The 19,038-nt window shown below is 39.2% G+C and overlaps 4 protein-coding genes across 4 annotated transcripts; 1 reads left to right on the top strand and 3 right to left on the bottom strand.

Moving 5' to 3' along the window:
- Nucleotides 1-223: 223 nt before the first annotated feature.
- LOC124536101 (leucine carboxyl methyltransferase 1) lies at nucleotides 224-2,471 on the top strand. The gene is made up of 3 exons (XM_047112584.1): nucleotides 224-625; nucleotides 899-1,082; nucleotides 1,255-2,471. The coding sequence occupies exons 1-3, from the start codon at nucleotides 407-409 to the stop codon at nucleotides 1,806-1,808; spliced, it is 957 nt and encodes a 318-aa protein (XP_046968540.1). The 5' UTR covers nucleotides 224-406; the 3' UTR covers nucleotides 1,809-2,471.
- Nucleotides 2,472-3,267: 796 nt separating this feature from the next.
- Nucleotides 3,268-6,555, bottom strand: LOC124536028 (integrator complex subunit 9). Its single transcript, XM_047112463.1, has 7 exons — nucleotides 6,076-6,555; nucleotides 5,812-6,003; nucleotides 5,215-5,417; nucleotides 4,833-5,127; nucleotides 4,298-4,768; nucleotides 4,125-4,227; nucleotides 3,268-4,028 (listed from the first exon to the last, which is right to left on the bottom strand). The coding sequence occupies exons 1-7, from the start codon at nucleotides 6,082-6,084 to the stop codon at nucleotides 3,391-3,393; spliced, it is 1,911 nt and encodes a 636-aa protein (XP_046968419.1). The 5' UTR covers nucleotides 6,085-6,555; the 3' UTR covers nucleotides 3,268-3,390.
- A 3,951-nt stretch (nucleotides 6,556-10,506) lies between these two features.
- Nucleotides 10,507-11,186, bottom strand: LOC124533235 (cytochrome b5-like). Its single transcript, XM_047108441.1, has one exon. It carries the CDS (start codon nucleotides 11,106-11,108, stop codon nucleotides 10,713-10,715), a length of 396 nt encoding a protein of 131 aa, XP_046964397.1. The 5' UTR covers nucleotides 11,109-11,186; the 3' UTR covers nucleotides 10,507-10,712.
- Nucleotides 11,187-12,751: 1,565 nt separating this feature from the next.
- LOC124533497 (cytochrome b5-like) lies at nucleotides 12,752-13,987 on the bottom strand. Its single transcript, XM_047108831.1, has one exon. The coding sequence runs from the start codon at nucleotides 13,861-13,863 to the stop codon at nucleotides 13,483-13,485; it is 381 nt and encodes a 126-aa protein (XP_046964787.1). The 5' UTR covers nucleotides 13,864-13,987; the 3' UTR covers nucleotides 12,752-13,482.
- Between the last annotated feature and the right edge of the window lie 5,051 nt (nucleotides 13,988-19,038).

Raw genomic sequence — 19,038 nt, 5'->3', positions numbered from 1 at the left:
GTCGGCGAGAGAGAGGTGATGAATGAAAATATCAATATTATTTATGGCATAAATATTTATTGTATGTACAATGTTTTCGTCAAAAATATAATTGTAGTTCATATTTGTATATATATATTTAAGCATTTAATGTTGTTAATTCTTATGATAATAAAGTAAATGAAGGACATATTTTTTAAATAACAAGTTGTCAACTGTCATTGTTTGTTGTCATTGTCAATGTCAAGTAAAAATGACAGAATATTGGAAATTTCTTGGCAAATAGAATGAAATATTTGTCTTTTGAAAATGAAGCTCCTATAATATTGCAAAATATAGTACACAATTATATATTTATAAAATAAACCAAACGGCAATGCTAATGAATATATTGTTTGTAGTGTACTTGTGAAGTACCGGTGTCATCATGAATAACATAATATCGTGGACAGCTGAAGATGAGGCCATCATTGCTACGAACACTGATGCCACTGAATGCAAACGGTGCGCTGTAGAGTTGGGATACTGGAAGGACGAATATATTTCGTATTTTGTCAAACATGTTGATCGAAAGGCTCCTGAAATTAATCGCGGCTACTACGCTAGAGTTAAAGCTATGGAGATGTTTATACATCAGTTCTTAGAGGTAAGCGTGTTGAAACGAAATTACCTAAAGATAAGTAAACCTGTAATAGCATTAACTTGAACTATCAATATGCTACTATTATTGTACTTATATTTTTATATAAATCACTTTAATATCTTCTATTTTTATATGGAATAGAGACAGTGTTTTAATTTTGCACTTTTTAATTTAACTTAAAGTTAAAAACAATAAATGATTCCTTTAAACCGACAAACGATGGAACTATTGAATTGTGTATCAAGACAAATATCTACATGTTATGTCTCGTTGCAGCGCTGTGGCACCCAGTGTCAAATTATTAATCTTGGCTGTGGGTTTGACACTCTTTACTGGCGACTTAAAGACACTACTCAGGCAGTCAGTAACTTTATAGAGTTGGATTTTCCATCTGTTACTAGTAAAAAATGCCACATAATTAAACGCAACAAGCAGCTTCTTGAGAAGATATGCAAAGAGGGTATTTATTATCTTATGTTTTAGTTTTGATATCATGCAACTCTTCTGTTGACTAAGTTTTTTTATAATTTTGAAGAAACTTTACTAACATTTAATAACTTCTGATAATTAGTGAATTAAAGTTTACTAAATATGTAAACCATATATATTTACTTCCGTTTATTGTCTCTTAGATGGTGAGGTGATCATTCGTTCTGGTGACTTGCATTCGGATGGGTACCACCTCCTGGGTTGCGACTTACGTTGCCTGAACGAGGTGAGACGCAAGTTGGAAGCAGGTGGTGCTACAGGTGATGCTCCAACCCTGCTGCTGGCCGAATGCGTATTGGTGTACTTGCGTCCAGAGGCGGCGCTGGCGCTGCTGCAGCATCTGGCCTCTAGCTTTCCACGTTGCGTTCTGCTTGTATATGAGCAGTGCAATTTGGGTGACAAATTTGGTGAGGTGATGGTCCGCAATCTAAGTGCGCGAGGTTGTGCACTGGCTGGTGAAAGGCATTGCCGCGAACCGGCAGCGCAGGTCGAGCGGCTGCGCGGTCTCGGCTTCGACGAAGCGCGCTCGTGGGACATGGAAACCGTGTGGCGCTCATTTCCGGAGGAGGACCGCGTGCGGATCGAGGCGTTGGAGATGCTGGACGAGCGCGAGTTGCTGCAGCAGCTCAACACGCACTACGCTCTGACGGTTGCCACCCGCGGCGACCTCTTCGCGGACCTTGACCTCAATTCTTAGGCCACTTGAGGGTGTAACGAAGCTGGTTTAATTTTTTCTCTTATTATAACAAATTTGGATTTGTTTTGTAAGATTTCGATTTTCTTATGCAGATGGAACTATTTATAATTTGAATTTGTATATATTAACCTATCATTGACTATTTTCCATATCATAAAGAACTTTTCTAAAATTCATCAAAAGAAAAGTTGCATCAATAACTGCTGGTCTAAGGCCACCTCTTCTTGTGGAGAAGGTTCAATTTTAGAGCTTATTGCACACCACATTGCACACTGATGTGTGTTGATAAATACAAATGTGGTACACTTTCATTGAAATTTCACACATGCAGTGCCCTTAAGATGTTTCCCTTAATGGTTGAGCATGAGAATGATTATAGACAGAATTAAGCACATGGAATTCAATGGTGCTTGCGGTTTTGAAATAGCAATCATCTGTCAAGATTCACATTTCCTAATCGCTGGGCTAGTTCACCTTTTAACAAGAGACAATTTAAAAACATTGATATATAAATATTTTTAACTGATATGTTTTTTAAAAGTATCTTGTAACACATAAACATTTTCAAGGTGTATAAATCAAAAAATACATAAGATGAGAGCTGTAGCAACAGATGTTGGGTTCATTACATTGTGTTATAAATAAACAGTTTCTAAATAGTTCCATTTTCCTTTTTTTTCAAAAGACTCTTAATGACTTCAGTATTTCATGTGTTTAATTGCCTATTTTATAGTCTCAATTACATCTTGTAAAGACTCATATAAAATTTTGGGAAAATGTATCTTGTCTGTGCATGAACACAAAACTCTTAAACAGGATAATTTATGAAGTACTTCTAATAAAATTTATATAACAAATTATTTCAATTTCCGTCAATGTTCAGTTTGATTGCCCACAATTCAAATGTTGGCTAGTCATCACTTGTATAAGAGTTAAGTTCTTACATAGGTGATCAAAATCAATTTTTCAGATGTTTTTTAAAAAATGTTTTAAATTATCTAATTCTGTGATTAATTTTTTGTTTAAGTTTTTGTTAAATATATTTTGGTCATAAAATATTACATAAATAGGATTTAGTTGTAAGTTGCTGAAACTAATTCATAATTATGTAAGCCCCTCATTTACATTCTACACAGCTAGTAATTGGTAATAATTGTGCTGTTTTAAATGTGTGTCTACCGTAATTTCTGCGTCATACAACAGCGAAGAAATGGCTTTCTGCTCTAATAGCGTTCTTCCTATTGGCGATGGCAAGACTAACACAGACATCATTCTGAGCATGTTGTATGGAGCAAGTTCTCGCATAAAATAGTCTTGTAAATTTTTTAAATGTGTAAGAGATGTCCTCTTAAGTAGTGTTCTCTACGGTCCATCTTTATATTTACTCACTTTTATTGATACCACTAAGTGTTAAATATTTATGAATACATTAATGGCATACATTAAAACGATCGTTTTATTCAGACTCATATCTTTATTTTCATCTTTTGTATAACTCGGTCGCAAACATAATATGTACAAAGAAAATCCACCGACACGAGTGCTCCTCTCGAATGGCACCGTGCGTGCGTGCATGGTGCGCCTAGATGTGCGGCAGGCACGAGGCGATGGCGCGGCGCAGCGCCTGGCGCACGTCGGCGCGGCCCTCGCAGAACACGTGCGTGGCGTGGCGCTCCACGTGCACCAGCGTGTCGTGGCGCGGCAGGTGCACGATGCAGCCGTCCGCGCTCGCCTCTACGCGCGCCTCCGTCACGCCCTCGCGCGTCAGCGCGCGCACCAGCGCCTCCACGTCCAGCGCGCTCCAGTGCAGGCGCGGCGCGGGCGCGGGCGCGGGGCCCGGCGGCGCCACCAGCTCGAGGCGCGCGTCGCGCACGCGCAGCGCGGCGCTCAGCGGCGCGGCGCGCAGGCCGGCGCGCAGCTCGCGCGGCGTGGCGCGCGCCGCCAGCGCGCCGCACAGCGTGGCGCGCGCGGCGCGGCGGCGCACGGACAGCGAGCGCGCGGCGCCGCGCCGCACCACCACGGTGGGCGCGTCGGCGCTGATGTGCGGCCGCGCGCCGCCGCCCGCGTACTGCTCGGGCAGCGCCAGCTCGCGCGGCCGCAGCTCGCGCACCAGCTTGTTGGCTTGCGAGTAGTTGAGCGACGTGTCGATGGGGCAGTGGAACGCTTTCATGCTCAGCGGCTGGAATGGCGCCAGGGCCTCCACGTACGGGAAATCCGGCTCTGCGAAGCACAAATATATTCAGGCGTGTGAGGTGTCCGTGGCGAATTCCACCGATCGTTGCGATTTTCGTGCAACCGCATTTTTGGATCGCTCACCCGTAAAGATGATGGCGTGGGCCGGGTTGTTGGCCCATAGCTCGACGAGATGTACGGCCGCACCGAAGCGTAGGCTCGGATGTCCGCAGAAGACTACGCACGGCTACGGATAAACGGTGTCGAGTCAGTGACTGGTCGCTGTAGTAATCGAGGGAAAGGAACAAGAGACTCACCTGCCGAAAGTCGGCGCTGAAGGCGTCGTCGTGCAAGGAGCGCGCGTGCTTGAGCCTGCCGGCGCGGACGAGCGCCGCATGCGGGAAGGGCTCCTCGGGCAGGTACACGCGCGCCTGCTTGCCCACCGACACCCACTCGGCCAGGATGTTGCTGTAGGCCAGCGACGAGTCCGCCACCGGAGAGACCACGTAGAGCGGCACATGCGCCAGCCCCGCACCTTCCAGGTGCGCCGAAAGACACTCGAGTAAGTCGTACAGCACGCCGCTCGGGTACACGGGGCACAGCACGGAGCCGCCCGCACGCAGCGTCACCGTGGCGTGGACGCACAGGTCGCCCAGCATGTGGTCGGGGTTGTGCGCCGGCGTCTGCGTCAGCGCCGCCAGAACCAAAAGGTCCGCGCCGCGCAGTGCCGCCTGGTTAATCGGCCGCGGGTGCGTCGTCAGCGTACTCGAGCCGCTCACGTACGCCACCTGCACAGAGCTACGTGTGAGCGGCGGCCTGCGAATGCTCGGGTCCAGACGGGCAGAGCTGTACCTTCTCGTGCGCAGACCGCAGTACCCAATTGGCGGAGCCGAGGCAGAAACCGGAGCTCACGGCGGTGGCGTCCAGAGCGCCGTAAATATCGACACGCTCGTCGTAGCCCACGACGCGCACGCGGGACAGCGCGCGCGCCAGCGCGGCGGGGCTGAACAGGCGGCGCCAGGCGCGCGGCCGCGCCGCCAGCGCCAGCGGCGGGGGCAGCAAGTGCACCAGCTCCTTCCACCGCTTGGCGGCACCGCTGCTGCTGCCGCACGACGATACCCATTCTGATAGCTCCTCTAAATAGAACCTAAAATTCATATGCATTTTTCTTAAACATACTCTACTAGACAACAGATGTAGAGCCATTGAGACCATATTACATTATGTTCCTGACCTTCCTATCTGTAGAGTAGGTTCCGTGGCGTACACTTGACCCTTAAATCCAGTCTCTTCGGTGATAAAAGGTAATGCCATCATGCATGTATAGTTTGAGATGAGGATGACATCCAGCTGGGAGAAGTCTACAACTTTGTCCAGGGGTGGACAGAACTCCGGTATACTATCTACAAATACTCTGCCACAGCATTCTTTTAATTCCTACAAAGCATCAAAAAGAAATTGAAAAATTACCAGAAGAAATATTACTTTTAATAAACACTTTTTTGGTTTCCTTTATTGAGTAAATAATGGGTACATTCAATATTTTATAAATCAAACAAAAGTAGTTAATAAATTATATCTATCATTTAATTTAATTGTCTCCCCCTACTTATTTATAAATGGTACAATAACATAGGTCTAAGAGTCTAATAATATATAATTTGCAGCATTTGCATGGGGCACTAACACCCAAGAGGCTGCAACCTGAGTCTCGGTGAGCCTTACTTCTTAAAAGGAAGAATGCTGAAGTTAACTTTCGGTATTCTTTTGGTGAGAAAGTTGTCAGTTGTGTATTTTTAAAGTACATTTTAATGTATTACAAAGCATTTACCCCTTCAAGCAATGGATCATTGACATGTGGCGGCGTGTAGTTTGGCAGAGATGCCAGTCTGGTGCTGGGCACTGGTGGGAGAGGCAGGAAGTTCAGAACAGAGTGCGCCGATAGTCCACAATCCAGCATTATAAGTAGCTCTTTGAATGACAGCACAAAGCATGGCTTGGACGCGTCACTGCTTAAACAGTACTAAAAATATACAGAAATTAAGTAGACTTTTTAACACTAGGAATATTTAATTGTCACTCGGAATAGACTTACCAGTTTCATTTTATTTTATTTTATATAAACTGATTAAGCAGTGAAAATATACTTGGCTGTGCAATTAAAAGGTGATCTTGTTTATACCATACTACCCTTGTTTACTTTTAGGTATATGCAAAATATTCCATTGAAGGCTTTGGTAGCTAGCTAAAAATGGTTTCAAAATGATTGCATAAAGTTTGCTTAATAATCGTATATTTATTTAAAAGTATGAAATCACTAAAACTATATCTCGGTCTTCTGTTTTGGATTTGGGAAGCCGACACCTTGATGCTGTTAAACAGTGACATTGACATTGACAACTTGCAGTTTGCACCGACAGCGACACTCGACAAAATCAGTTTGATAAGTTGCCAACGCTTACATTTTTTTTCATTTAAAATTTAAAGACGCACATATGGTGAACCCCGAAGTAAATTCTTTAATTTTCTAAGGTTAATTTTCATACCAGAACGTGCAGAAATTTTGAACATGACAATTTAATTATATAATTACTCATTTTTATAATTTGTAAAATTACATACATTTCATAATATATGTCATTTCATTTGATAATTTACAGTTTTTAATAAAATTAATAGGCAATTTCATATTTGTAGCTGAGAGTTGGTGAAATGGAAGTGCACTATTCCAATCGAGGGTTCCTTTGTGCATACCATGGAGTTCAAAGCGAAAGGCATAAAAATTTACTTTGTGATCACAGCAAGTCTGTCGTTTTGATATCTTTAAATATAGCTAGTTTTTGATAAAAAATTACGTTATTTCAATTTATGTATGTCGCAGCCAACTGGTTAAATCAGTCCGCTAGTTAAGCAGCTAGCCGCTTAATTAAACGCCGGCTCCTAGTAAAGGGCTAATCTTCAGTCAGCGATTTTGTCGAACACAACGTCCAACCACTTGGCTGAATGTTTATCGCCATCTAGTTATCTAGGGTGACTATGAGATTTTATGCAGCATGAAATAGAACCAAGTAACTTCAAATAATCACTTTTATTAAATTTAAACCGTGGGATCATTCGTGGATTTTCTTTTAAATATTAAATGCTCTGGTTGGGTTTAGAATATCATATTCCTCCACAAATAATAAAAATTAAAAAAAATCTTTTAAATAAAATAGAAGTAGAAAGTTTAGACGTGTACACTTGACTTTTTATTGAAAATTAACTCAAAACTGACTTTTTACTGCGACTCTATGTGGTCTTGTCGGCCTTACCCCTAGAGTATTTTTTAAGAAACTGAAGGCGCGAAGGGGGTGCAACAACATGTCACATCCCGTAGCGCCGAAGGCCACTGAGTTTCTAAATTGTTGATAAAGTTTAAAGGTTAGAATTGTAAGATTAGTTTTTGCTAATATCTTAAGGACGGAGTAAATTCGCATGATGGGAATGGTACTGGGGGAGAGGGCAGATAGTCCGCCTCCTCCTGGAGCGATTTACTAAACCGCAACCATCATTCATGGTCACCCTAGCATTTTGTATATAATTTATAACCTCCAAAACTTTTTCTGCAGTCCAACGTTTTCTCAGCTAGGGCTGGTGTATTTATTGAAATTTCCACGATTGAACACTTTTTTAAACAGTTATTCTATAAATTTTAACAGAAAAATAATGTTTAACTTTAACTGCACGGTCGTATTGTTCCGCCATATTTGTTGTTGTTGATACTAGCGCTGCAGGTGAAAAATAAAAGTACTAAATTCAAATCAACCGCCTAACACAACATCAGCCCAGACCAACGGGCTAACCATTCAATCAGCCAGGTGATTGGACGTTCAGTGACGACCATTCATTTTACAAGCGGGCTAGCCTTTTAACTAGGAGCCGGCGTTTAATTTAGCGGCTAGCTGCTTAATTAGATGGCTGATTTAACCAGTTGGCTGCGGTTCCAAGACGCAGGCAGACCACATTATAATTCCTCAGTAATATGGTAGTAATATGGTATTTGATTCTGTAAAATATACTCACAGGTATTAGAGTATTTTTTTGGTGAATTCCGTCACTTAGATAGTACACGAAAGGGATTTTATGAAACCAGGGCTCATCAGGTTAAAATCTTTTTGAAGAGTTCCAATCGTGTTATATCATACCTTTGCATTTAAAAATAAATATACTCTGAATATAAATATATGCGGCGCACATGATTTTTTGTTTATATCCTGGTTTCTTCTAATAAGAAGATGGATGAAATGGTTTGAAATATCAAACCATTTCAAACCTGACTCGTTCAGTTTACAGTACAGACAATCAGCTTTATGTGGCTTTGTCGCGTGTTTGCAGTTGCAAAAAAATGTATGCCTTAATCCAGACAGCGCTGTGTTATATGAATCACGTATTGAGACAAATACATAAACAAGTTTTGAATAATACAATTTGAATTCCGCACATAAACGTCATCAAACGCGCAATGATATGACATTAATTTTAAAAGCCATGAAAAAGATAATCTAGAAGCATCTCGTGATTATGAAAAGTAAAGTATCTTGTAATTTCGGAACTGATGTGGTTAATAATTAAATTCCTATCATTTAATCTTCTTATAGGTGCGTAATTGTAATATTTTTTTTATTTCTTTGTAATTAATTATTATTACTGTAAAGTATTAAGTTTTCATTCGACGTAGTGTAACTACGAGTATATTATGGCGTCTATAGATTTGACAGCCTGTAATATTGCGTTAAATTATTGTTCCTATTGTGGTGGTACAATATTATAAGTGAGGCAAACAGTCACTCGAACAGTGAGTGATTTTACTTACTTGACTAATGAATTCTTATTTAAATCCAGCCTCATAGTTTGATTCGGATTTTTGAATTATTCGTGCCGTTTCGTATCGCCTACACTGAATAAATGGCAAAGTCGCACTGTCAGGTGTACGGCATGGAGTTCAGTTCAGTGGACAGGAGCGAGTGTTCAGATCGCTTTACCCAGTGCCTAGGAAATAAGAAAACTAGGCACTAAAAACCATAGTTCGATCACTATTCTACCCTTACCCTTATCTTATGACTATGGTTCCGTAGCTTGGTTAGTTCCCCGTTACCACAGCTGACTTTAGACAGACACGCGGTTGCCTATCTTAGTAAGCTCTTGCAATAGCATCGAGCTTATTTAGGGAGAGTTGCTCCGATCTGCTTTGCAACTTACAAAGTGTAAAAACATTGCTAGTAGAGAAAAACATATGCTTGAGAAATGTTATCGAAACATTTTTCGAGCCGTCGAGTCGGTGCTATATTATCGACGATTTATCAGATAATCCGCTCAAAATTATATTTATCAGCAAGTAATTGCAGAATTAGAAGTTGATTAAACTAATTTGTCAGTGATTTAAATAAAACTTCAGGCTATATAAATCAGGAATTCATTGAATATGAAAGTCAATTATAAATAAGTGTTGTATTTTAAAGAATAATTATGGGATATACTCTGGGATCAGCCTATAAAATCGTATATACATGTATATATATATATATATATATATATATATATATATATATATATATATATATATATATATATATATATATATATATTATTAGTTTGTCTCTTCAAATGTGGAATATATTTAACTTTCTCTGCATATATAGCACCTATAAGTGATTTTATTAGCCTACTTTAATTTATATTACATTTAATTTTAATTTATAGATTACAATACGCCACATCGGTTATCACAGGCGCTAAGGCCTGAATAGTAAATAATATGTAAAAGAAGTTTTACAACAGAAAAATATTGAACTGCACGTAAAAAACTTAAATGAAAACATTAAAAACCCCTTAAGGATTACTAAGTTGTTAAGGTTACTATTAAGGATATACTAAGCAGGTCAGGGTAATCCTGTCATAGTAATATCATTTAGGTTACAGGATACTAGATTTCGCATCAATTAGACTAGAAGATGGTCACATCCTCACGTCAACTTGTTGCCTCTAATCTTAGCTAAGAACATCACCTTAAAATAATTTATCAAAACCAGTGTATCCGATTACGAGCACCAACGATACAGACAGACATAAGCTTAAGTATCGAGGGATAAAAATTGCTCAATGTGTATTGAAAAGTTACAATCAAAATGGGTGCCTTATAGTGACTCTTTAAGGATTGCGCAAACATTATTGGTGCGTGAAGTTAGATATCAACGTATGTTGGTTATTTTACACTTTACCCAATAACTCGTTGGTAACAGTTAACGAAATGCTCGTATGTTACGATATGTTACGACACATCGTGCGGTAAAAAGCGAGGATGATCGCGTAACGATACCCTCTATTGGACAGCCCGTATCGGATGCTCATTTGACGGTTTGCTAAAATGACTGAATTATAATACCTCATAAGAAAAATAGTTATATACAGCTGTGAGGATTGATCTTACCGAGTAGTTAAGTTTTCGCATATGTACAGAGGTGAAATTTAAATATTAACAAAAACCAAATAAAAGTATTATTTTATTATACAACCAAAATATTTAAAAAAATCGTAGAGAATTCAAAGTGAATTAAAATAAATAAATAAAACTTCTAAACAAAAAATAATTACTCTAAGTATCTTAGCATCACTCACTTGTAACAACATTTGACGTCAAGTATAGTTTTAGTGAGAAGAAAAATGTCTTTATACTATACTGTACATAACTGGACTCTACCCGAAGATATACGTGTACAGCACCGTCATCAGCAAACCCAGCACAACGGGAAACTTCCACGAGTTGAGGAAGCTGTCGTTCGCGGACTCGCCGGTCTCATCGGAGTCGTCCCAGGCCACTTTTGCTTTTTGGTATGTTATCTTGTCTTCGTCAATCACCTCGCCGATGTGGTACTTCTTCATCAAGTCCTTGGCGTCACTACTGTGGCCGATGTCATTGAAGTCCGTGCTCGCATCCTTGCCGATGACGTCGAGGAGCACCTCGTGGCCTCCGGGGTGGTCGTCGAGGAACTTCGTCACATCGTACACCTGGTTTTGGATTATAAACAAAGCCTGTTTACTAGTACTTTGCTCGGCGATTTCTTTGCGCGAGAAACGTTTTAATTCTGCCATATCGCATGCGTTGCAGTCAGCTGGCGTGTGGCGGAACCGGCGAGCTACTGTTGTCTCCGTTGAAAACGCGTCCCCACTCGACTTTAGATACTATTGTGTTATCTTTATTTCTTGCGTCGCGATTGCTCGTCACCGTGACTCAGCGGTGAGTATTAATTTTAGGTAATAAGATAAGAGTATTGTATTGTAAGTACAGCTGCCATCATAATATTAACTCCTTGCACTACATGGGTCATACTTTAGGATTAGGCTTGCTTTGATTGCCTCTGCATATGACCAACGCCGGAAAACTCAGCACTAACGTAATATCTCTGGATAGTGGCCCATTTGTATTACATCAAAATAGTTTTCGTTAGACTTTCCCAAATTAAACTTGGATAATTACTTATTTTGATGTGAATTATTTTACCTTTTCTTTGTTTGAGTAACAGTACACAATGACGATACTTGCTTGTTACTCCTGAACCGAGAGAATGTTTGCGTTGACGGGGAACTGCAATGTAAGATTTTGAAGAAAAAGCTTTCTCCAGTCTTGGTTCATTTGTGACACGCTACGGTCAAACAAAACATTGACTGCTAATTTAAAAAATAATCTACCACAGAGACTATATCAAGAATATTTTCAGCAAACACATAAGGAGTTGGTTGAGTTTATGCTCCATCCTTACATCAATGCATACGCCCAGCTTTTTTGAAATCTTAGGTTAAGATATGTTTGTATTTTATGACTATCTCCGGACGAGATTGTGAATAGCGAAAAACTGCAAGAGCAAACACACGCGGGCGTCCTTTACTTCACCTTCCTAATCCGATGGACAACAGGACTGCGCCGCGGCATTTGGCAGCTGACACATCTTTCCCTATTTCTTTAAGTCGCAAAAGGAGGCGATTAATATTTATTATATATAAATAAGAATTCCATGGTATATTGTACAATTCTCATGAGTAACAAATTTCATATGTTAAAATTCATAATGGTGTATTTGAAGACATAAAAAATTACTATAACACAAGCACTTAACTGTGTTTAGCTCTGTCTTAATGACAAGCAGGGTGCAGCGATCCGCTTAAAAAGTTAAGAGACCTACTGGGGCGTCTCAACTACAGTCGCAGACTAGTCGCCCAGACTCGTGTTGCCCTCTATTACTGTAGGTTAAAACGGTTCTGCGTGTGTTAATAACAATTACATAAGACAACACAGAAATTTATTCGAGAATTTTTATTCGTATGAAGCCAGTCAATTATAACAGTAATAAAATTATAATGCGCACACGACGGCTCTGCGAGCGACCTTGTCTGTGTGCGTCTCATAAGTCGCCGTGCGGCGTACTCGTTCCGAATAGCCCGCAAGCCAGCGAAGACCACTCGCCTACTGCTACACCTCATACTTGCGACCTCATTATAAACTAGTATCGATTTTGCTGTTCAGTAAATCTTTAATAGGTAATACTGGTAAAAATAAATTAGTAATAATATGGAAACGATATTTTTTTTTTATTTATATCGTACTTCTTGTAAAACGGACTACAGTAATTATTTTTAAGAGAATTAATAAATTATCTTGATTTCAATTTACGTAAGAAGGTAATTACCTTTTTTTTAATTATTATTTCGTGGGTAATTTATTTAAATAATTACAAAAATGTTTTTTTAATTCTTTCTTATTCAATACGTAACTTATGTAAATTCTTTTTATACATGTAAAACGTTCACAATCGTATAAATTATTACAATTAAAAACTATTCCATAAACCTAATAACTCGTTAACACCACAGCATTTTTTGTTTTAAGTACATTATATCTTCAAGTTAACATAAAAAATGGCACCCATCCAATAATATGCCGCACATAAAACCTCGCAAAGAACGTTTTGACACTAACATATTGTAACAAAATATACATTAAACTATGTACAAAGTCTAAAAATACACCGCTTTTTGGTCGTGGTATTTTTTTAGACGGAACATATCTGCGTTGATTACAATATTCGCAAATAAAAACGATATGCTCTATTGATGAAGTAGAAATCCACATTCCATAGTAATGAGATAGCTTCTATGTATCTGCATCGTATTGATTCCTGGAGTTTGTATAATTATGAGTAATTTTCAATATAAATTTAGTTAAAATAAATACATTGTCACATTGTGCTAAATCAGGTTTTTTAACGACGCAGGATGACTTGCAAGTACGGTAAGATTGCACTTGTAAACAACATTGTTTTTATTTTAACTTAATATTTTTGAGTATTAACGCGTAACGCGTTTGTATGATCAGCTTGACTGCCTTCCACGACGAGATTCTCATTTCAACCTTTCCAACATTCCAGATCCACCCGACACCTTAAACTAATAATTACTTATTCGTTTCGTTTTAGAATAAGTAGATATAAGCGACGATGGCCAGGGCGGCTAAGGCGAGCGGAGGTAACCACACGTTCAGAAGGCCCGCAAGTGTGAGTTCGTCTCGTCCCTGTGTCGTTTCCGATTCCTGGCAAAGGATCTCCCACTGCTCCTCCTTCACCACTTCGCCGATCTTGAACTCGCTCCGCCAGAGCTTGGCGTCGTCGCTGTGGCCGACGTCGCGGAAGCAGCGCGAGGCGTCCTTGCCGGCGTTGTCGAGGAGCACCTCCACTCCGCCCGGGTGGTCCTCGAGGAAGCGCGTCACGTCGTAGACGACGTTGTCGATGATGATGGCCGCATTGTCCTTGTGGTTGCGCTCCTCGACCTCCTTGCGTGTAAATGATCGCGTCATGGTAGCACGCGCTCACGTCGCTGCGTTCACTGTGACTGTCTGACGGGCTCGCCGGTCGCACAGTGCTCGCTCCACGTGCCGAGACTACTCGTTCTGGCCTCTCTTCGACCGACATTGTGTTACTTCCACGGCTACGTAAGTAATCTATGATACCGGAACTGCTGACCTCAGTAACTTACGCAATTATGTTGTGACTTCGATTTCAAATTCCTTATTTTTTCGTTTTTCTTTTTTATGTTACGGTCTTGTTTGCATATGGTTTTAATTATTTGAATAAAAAAAAGACATTTGATTATTAGTTTTTTGTAATATAGATATACATATATGTTTTAAACAAATGTGTGTGTGTGTGTGTGTGTATTTATTTCGAGTACATCGGTATAATCTTAATTTTACAGATAATTTTTTTAATGTTGGAATATTTTCATAGATTAACTTTGTATGAGTATCAACTCTAATTATTAAGATGGCTATGATTAGTTGATCTTGCGAGGATATCTCACACACCCGTAGTTGTGTTTATAGAGAAAACGTTACAGTTACAATCAGCACAACTTGTCGTCCAGCGCTGGTTTGTCGTTTGTTACACGACAGAGGGGCTGCATCTCGATTCATGCGCACCGATAACGTAAAAACAATAATAAAGATGTTCTACAAAAATAAGCCGAAGGTTGTCGCAGCGTTACATCCCAATGTGAATAAAAAACTGATTCGATACTGAAAAACTTAAAATTTTATGATTAATACGATCCCGCAAACTCCGATACGTAATAAAAACGGTAATTGCAGTGGTTTAGTAGGAAATTATCCCGTATAACCCAAATCCCACCATAGCTTCGAAAGGTCCTAGGTAACTTTCTTATGGTATCAAAAACGAGAAAGAAAATCTGACCTTTCTACCTTAGTACTCTATAGTATCCTGTAATTACAATGGCTTCACAGTTACATAACCTAGGTAACCCAGACCTCACCAGACCTGATGCTTATGTTGACAGGATGCCAACTAATCACCACTCAAATTCAAATAACTTTATTCAATATAGAAGTATTACTTTATTCAATATACACTTTCTTATTGATGGTCAATTGAAACAGTACCACCGGTTCGGAAAAGAAAATACTCTGACCTGAGAAGAACCGGCGAAAGAAACTCAGCGGGTATTTATTTTTTTTGTCTCATATATTATGTAAACAATTTAATATGAAATGAAATAGCCAGGATCGTTTCATTCCCAAAGTGTGTTATCGATCATAAACTCATTAATTGTATAATAACCTTTTGGACACAAGCGTTCCTCAATATTTTTTTTAATTTGGCAACAGAGGCATTTTGAAAGCTTTCTAGGATCATGTTGTAAAACCGTATACATTGCCCCACAAAGGAGTTACTGACTCTATGTAGTCGACTAACAGGAGTAACAAGTTTTGTTTTTTTTTTGTTTGTTCCTTGTACCAATGCTATGAGTATCACGTATTATATTCTCTATACATTATATTCTCATCAAATCATTAATATTATTTCGTACATACATAAAATTGCAGAATATATATTGAGAAGCAACAGTCAATATCTTGATTGCTTTAAATTTATTCCTTAACGATTCTTTAGCTCCTAGGTTATAGATTGCGCGAATAGCTCTCTTCTGCAGCTCAAATATAGTATGGATAGCGGCTGCGTTGCCCGACAGCACAATACCGTATGACATTATACTGTGGAAGTAACTAATATATACTAAGCGAGCCGTATCAACATCGGTACATAATCTAATTTTTTTGACCGCAAATGCCGCAGAACTCAGTCTACTCGCCAATCCGCCAATATGGGGCCCCATTGCAACTTGGCTTCAACAGTAAAACCAACAGTTTGAAGTTGTTGGATAGACCTCCATTAATTTGTTATGCTTGTATATTATATAAAGAGTTTTACTTTTTCTTTTTGGTGACTTTTTTACAAATAAAACAGTGGAAATATAACGCGTGTGCGCCCGGACCATTCGCCGGGTATATTAGGATGAAATTATACCAACAAACTGTTTATACTTTTGTTGGCGTCGGCGAGCTGCGTGAGATAGCTGCCGAAGAACTTCGTCCATTAATTACAACTTAACATCAAATAAGACGAAACACAGCGAGTCGAAAAACAATAACAAATGATTTAAATTCCTAATGCATTACAGCGAAAAGTTAATCGTTCCATATAATATCACGAGCTGTCTTAAGGTAACCGAGTATTTGGAACGGCCGTGTGGCTGAATATTTTACTTCAACTCTTGAAATTTGAGAATGTTTCCCATAGAATACATAATAAACACCTTAAAAAAAATCAACAAAACGTGAAAAATGTTATATGGATATAAACAGAATCATATACATACTTATAATTTATTATTATCCTACTCAAGGATGTGCCAGAGTGTCATGTGACATATCTGAAACAGTCGCAGGTTTCTTGGCGAAGTTTTCTGTCACCTACTGACAGCAGATAAAGTAGAAGAACAAGTTAAGCAAATAATGTACTTTCGACGGCGATGGTTGCATACTCAATTTTTTTTCTTTATTCCTAAAAAATAATGAAATATGAAGCTAAACAAATATTTCATGACTTGTGCTTTATGATACGTTTAGCGAGTACTGATTAATATCAGATATTTTTTCATATTTCATATCAGTTTGTGTATATTATATCTAAAATTTTATTTAGTTGCCTTGTCATACTAAATAAACAATCTTAAATGTAATATAAGATTTTGGTCATTTAATTTACGGTGTGGCTTCTCACTCGTCAGCCTTTTCCTAGACCGTTCTATGTTTTCGTACAGATTTTTGGCTCCGAAGACCCAAAGTGTATCAGAATACAAGGATGGGGCGAGATTTGCGTTTTCCTGCCGCTACGTCAGTGTACGAGCGGATGCGTTGAATGGAATGAGACACTGACGGCAATCGAAAGGCAATGCACCACAAAGCGCAATAATAACTTGGATAAGAAAATGTTGCCAGGCGCCGCATTTGTGTCTGAAATAAATAATTTATTTAAAGTTGCGTCAGTGACACATGAGATGTAATTTGTTATGTTAATGTTAAAATTTGTTATTAACTAGTTACGTCTCTCAACTCCGCAAGAGAACAATTCTATTATCTGGATTAGTACGATAAGTGTGTAGGAAAGTATACTCGTATTGCATGCGACGAAAACTAAATTAATTGATAGTTTCCAGGCATTTTTTAAAAATAATGATGATGTTTTTGATTTCCATTAATCTGAACTTAGTACAAATTTTCGGGTATCTTCGGGTATAAGAGATTTAGAATTTGCCTTTCAAGCAGAAGCATTCTATATCTGCTTCTTAGAAGCAGATATAGAATGTTTGGATGTTGGAAATTAAAACTGAAATAAATCCATCAAAATTAATCACGACAAGAATGTTTTTTATTTTTTTTGTTAAGTTTATACATAACTTAGAAAATATATGTCCTTAATATTATATAACTTGAATTAATATCTTAGGAGTCATCACAAACTTAGAATTCTCGTGAAAAAATGATTATAGAGATTATTGTCGCGCAGAGCGATGCGATAGCGGGGCAGACCAGGCGGTGCGAAGGGACTAACCGGAGCGGAGAGTGTCGACGCCGATACATTTTTGATACTGATTTTTCATGTACCATAATTATTTTCTTTAGTTTTCGGTACGTCTGGCTATCAGATAATGTGTTGTGTGCCGGGACTTCATCTGAGATAAAATTAATCCAGATATCGATTAAATGAAAATGCGGAAAAAAGTACCGACCGATAAAATCCTTATGGTACTCGTACGAAGTCAGGATGGGCAGCTAGTAAATTATATTTAAATCTGATTTGTTTCGATTTGGAGCTGAGCTCGTGGAGCGTGCGTCGGATTCAGCCGGAGACGCGAGCGGCGGGCTGTGAAGTGTGGCCGAGACGCTCCACGCTCGCTGTCTGAGTCTTGCCTGTTGCGATAACTACCAAATAAAGTGGAATAATGTCACGATTTCCACCGAGTGGTCTAATCGATACCCGTCTGGAAGCCGGATTGTGCCTTCTCGCGAGCGCTGAGACTCGGAGAACAACGCCACCCCTTTTGATGTTGATTTATTGCTTGGAAGCCGATATGTATTTATCTGACAAATATACGAATGATGTTAAATCGTGTCTCGTATCAGTTCCGATTTATTGTTTTATTTTATTTTATTTATTTATTATTATGTATTGCACGACTTCCGTAATCTGATTTTACAGACAAAAGGGTATAAAATAATACAAAATCAATACTTTATATTAGGTACAAGAAAGAGAAATTCTGTAGTGAATAACGGAAAGTTATAATAGTGCATTAATTGTACATCACAGGGAATAGAACACGTGGATCACTGCCAAAGGTAGCTGATTCAGATACGGCAAGAATCAATCTTCAGATTATGAGAAAATTCTCGTTTGTCATGCAGTTAATGTTGCCCAATGCCCGTTATTGCTACTTTTAGGGAAAGGGCATTGGATTGGTTTGTTGCAATGAGCGACAGAATTTGTCATGAAGCCGAGCAAGCAGCGGAATCCGAAAAATGGGTATATTTTCTCGTGCCCAGTGCACAAGTAAAACCCTCTCCTATGCTTTAAACCATAACATAAAACACTGACTATTGCTGCTCGGTGTTACCGACCGAGACGGATAGACGCCCGCCTGGATCGCCGAGTAAAAATTGAAATACAATATATTCATATTCAATATTAATAGTCATGAAGCTGACTACATCAATATAGATACAGTGTTTTCAGCGTGAACTGTATCTTTATCAGCTTTTGCGTAATATTTGTATTCGACATTTTGGTACGAACCTCCAAGACATGTGTCGCCTTTATGGCATTTCTCGCTACCTGAACGACATTTGCCGCAAATGGGGCGCCTTCAATAGTGAATAGCCAATTTCTAAGCAAGCGCGTTCCGACGATCTAGACTGTATCATTGCATTCAGTCAGGCATGATCGTCGTCAAGCCAGTAAGCCTATATTAGATAAAAAAGATTTCTAAACATAGTTGAGATTTATATAGTTTTATCAATCGAGTGGAATAGAAATGCTATATTAATGAATGTTATTGGTGTTGAAAAATTATACAATATGTCATAAGTGACATTGTGCTAAAAACAGTTGGTGCTTTA

This window comes from Vanessa cardui, chromosome 1, assembly GCF_905220365.1.
Source record: "Vanessa cardui chromosome 1, ilVanCard2.1, whole genome shotgun sequence".
Lineage (NCBI taxonomy): Eukaryota > Metazoa > Arthropoda > Insecta > Lepidoptera > Nymphalidae > Vanessa > Vanessa cardui.
Note: the sequence above shows the minus strand (reverse complement) of the source record. Positions and strands in the feature narration are given on the sequence as shown.

Coding starts and splice junctions, on each gene's coding strand:
- LOC124536028 (XM_047112463.1), bottom strand. Junction 5,418..5,811: donor ATGATCCATTGCTTGAAGGG/GTAAATGCTTTG, acceptor GATGCTTTGTAG/GAATTAAAAGAATGCTGTGG. Junction 4,228..4,297: donor TCAGCGCCGACTTTCGGCAG/GTGAGTCTCTTG, acceptor GTTTATCCGTAG/CCGTGCGTAGTCTTCTGCGG.
- LOC124536101 (XM_047112584.1), top strand. CDS start 407: ATGAATAACATAATATCGTGGACAGCTGAAGATGAGGCCATCATTGCT. Junction 626..898: donor TTATACATCAGTTCTTAGAG/GTAAGCGTGTTG, acceptor GTCTCGTTGCAG/CGCTGTGGCACCCAGTGTCA. Junction 1,083..1,254: donor TGAGAAGATATGCAAAGAGG/GTATTTATTATC, acceptor ATTGTCTCTTAG/ATGGTGAGGTGATCATTCGT.
- LOC124533497 (XM_047108831.1), bottom strand. CDS start 13,863: ATGACGCGATCATTTACACGCAAGGAGGTCGAGGAGCGCAACCACAAG.
- LOC124533235 (XM_047108441.1), bottom strand. CDS start 11,108: ATGGCAGAATTAAAACGTTTCTCGCGCAAAGAAATCGCCGAGCAAAGT.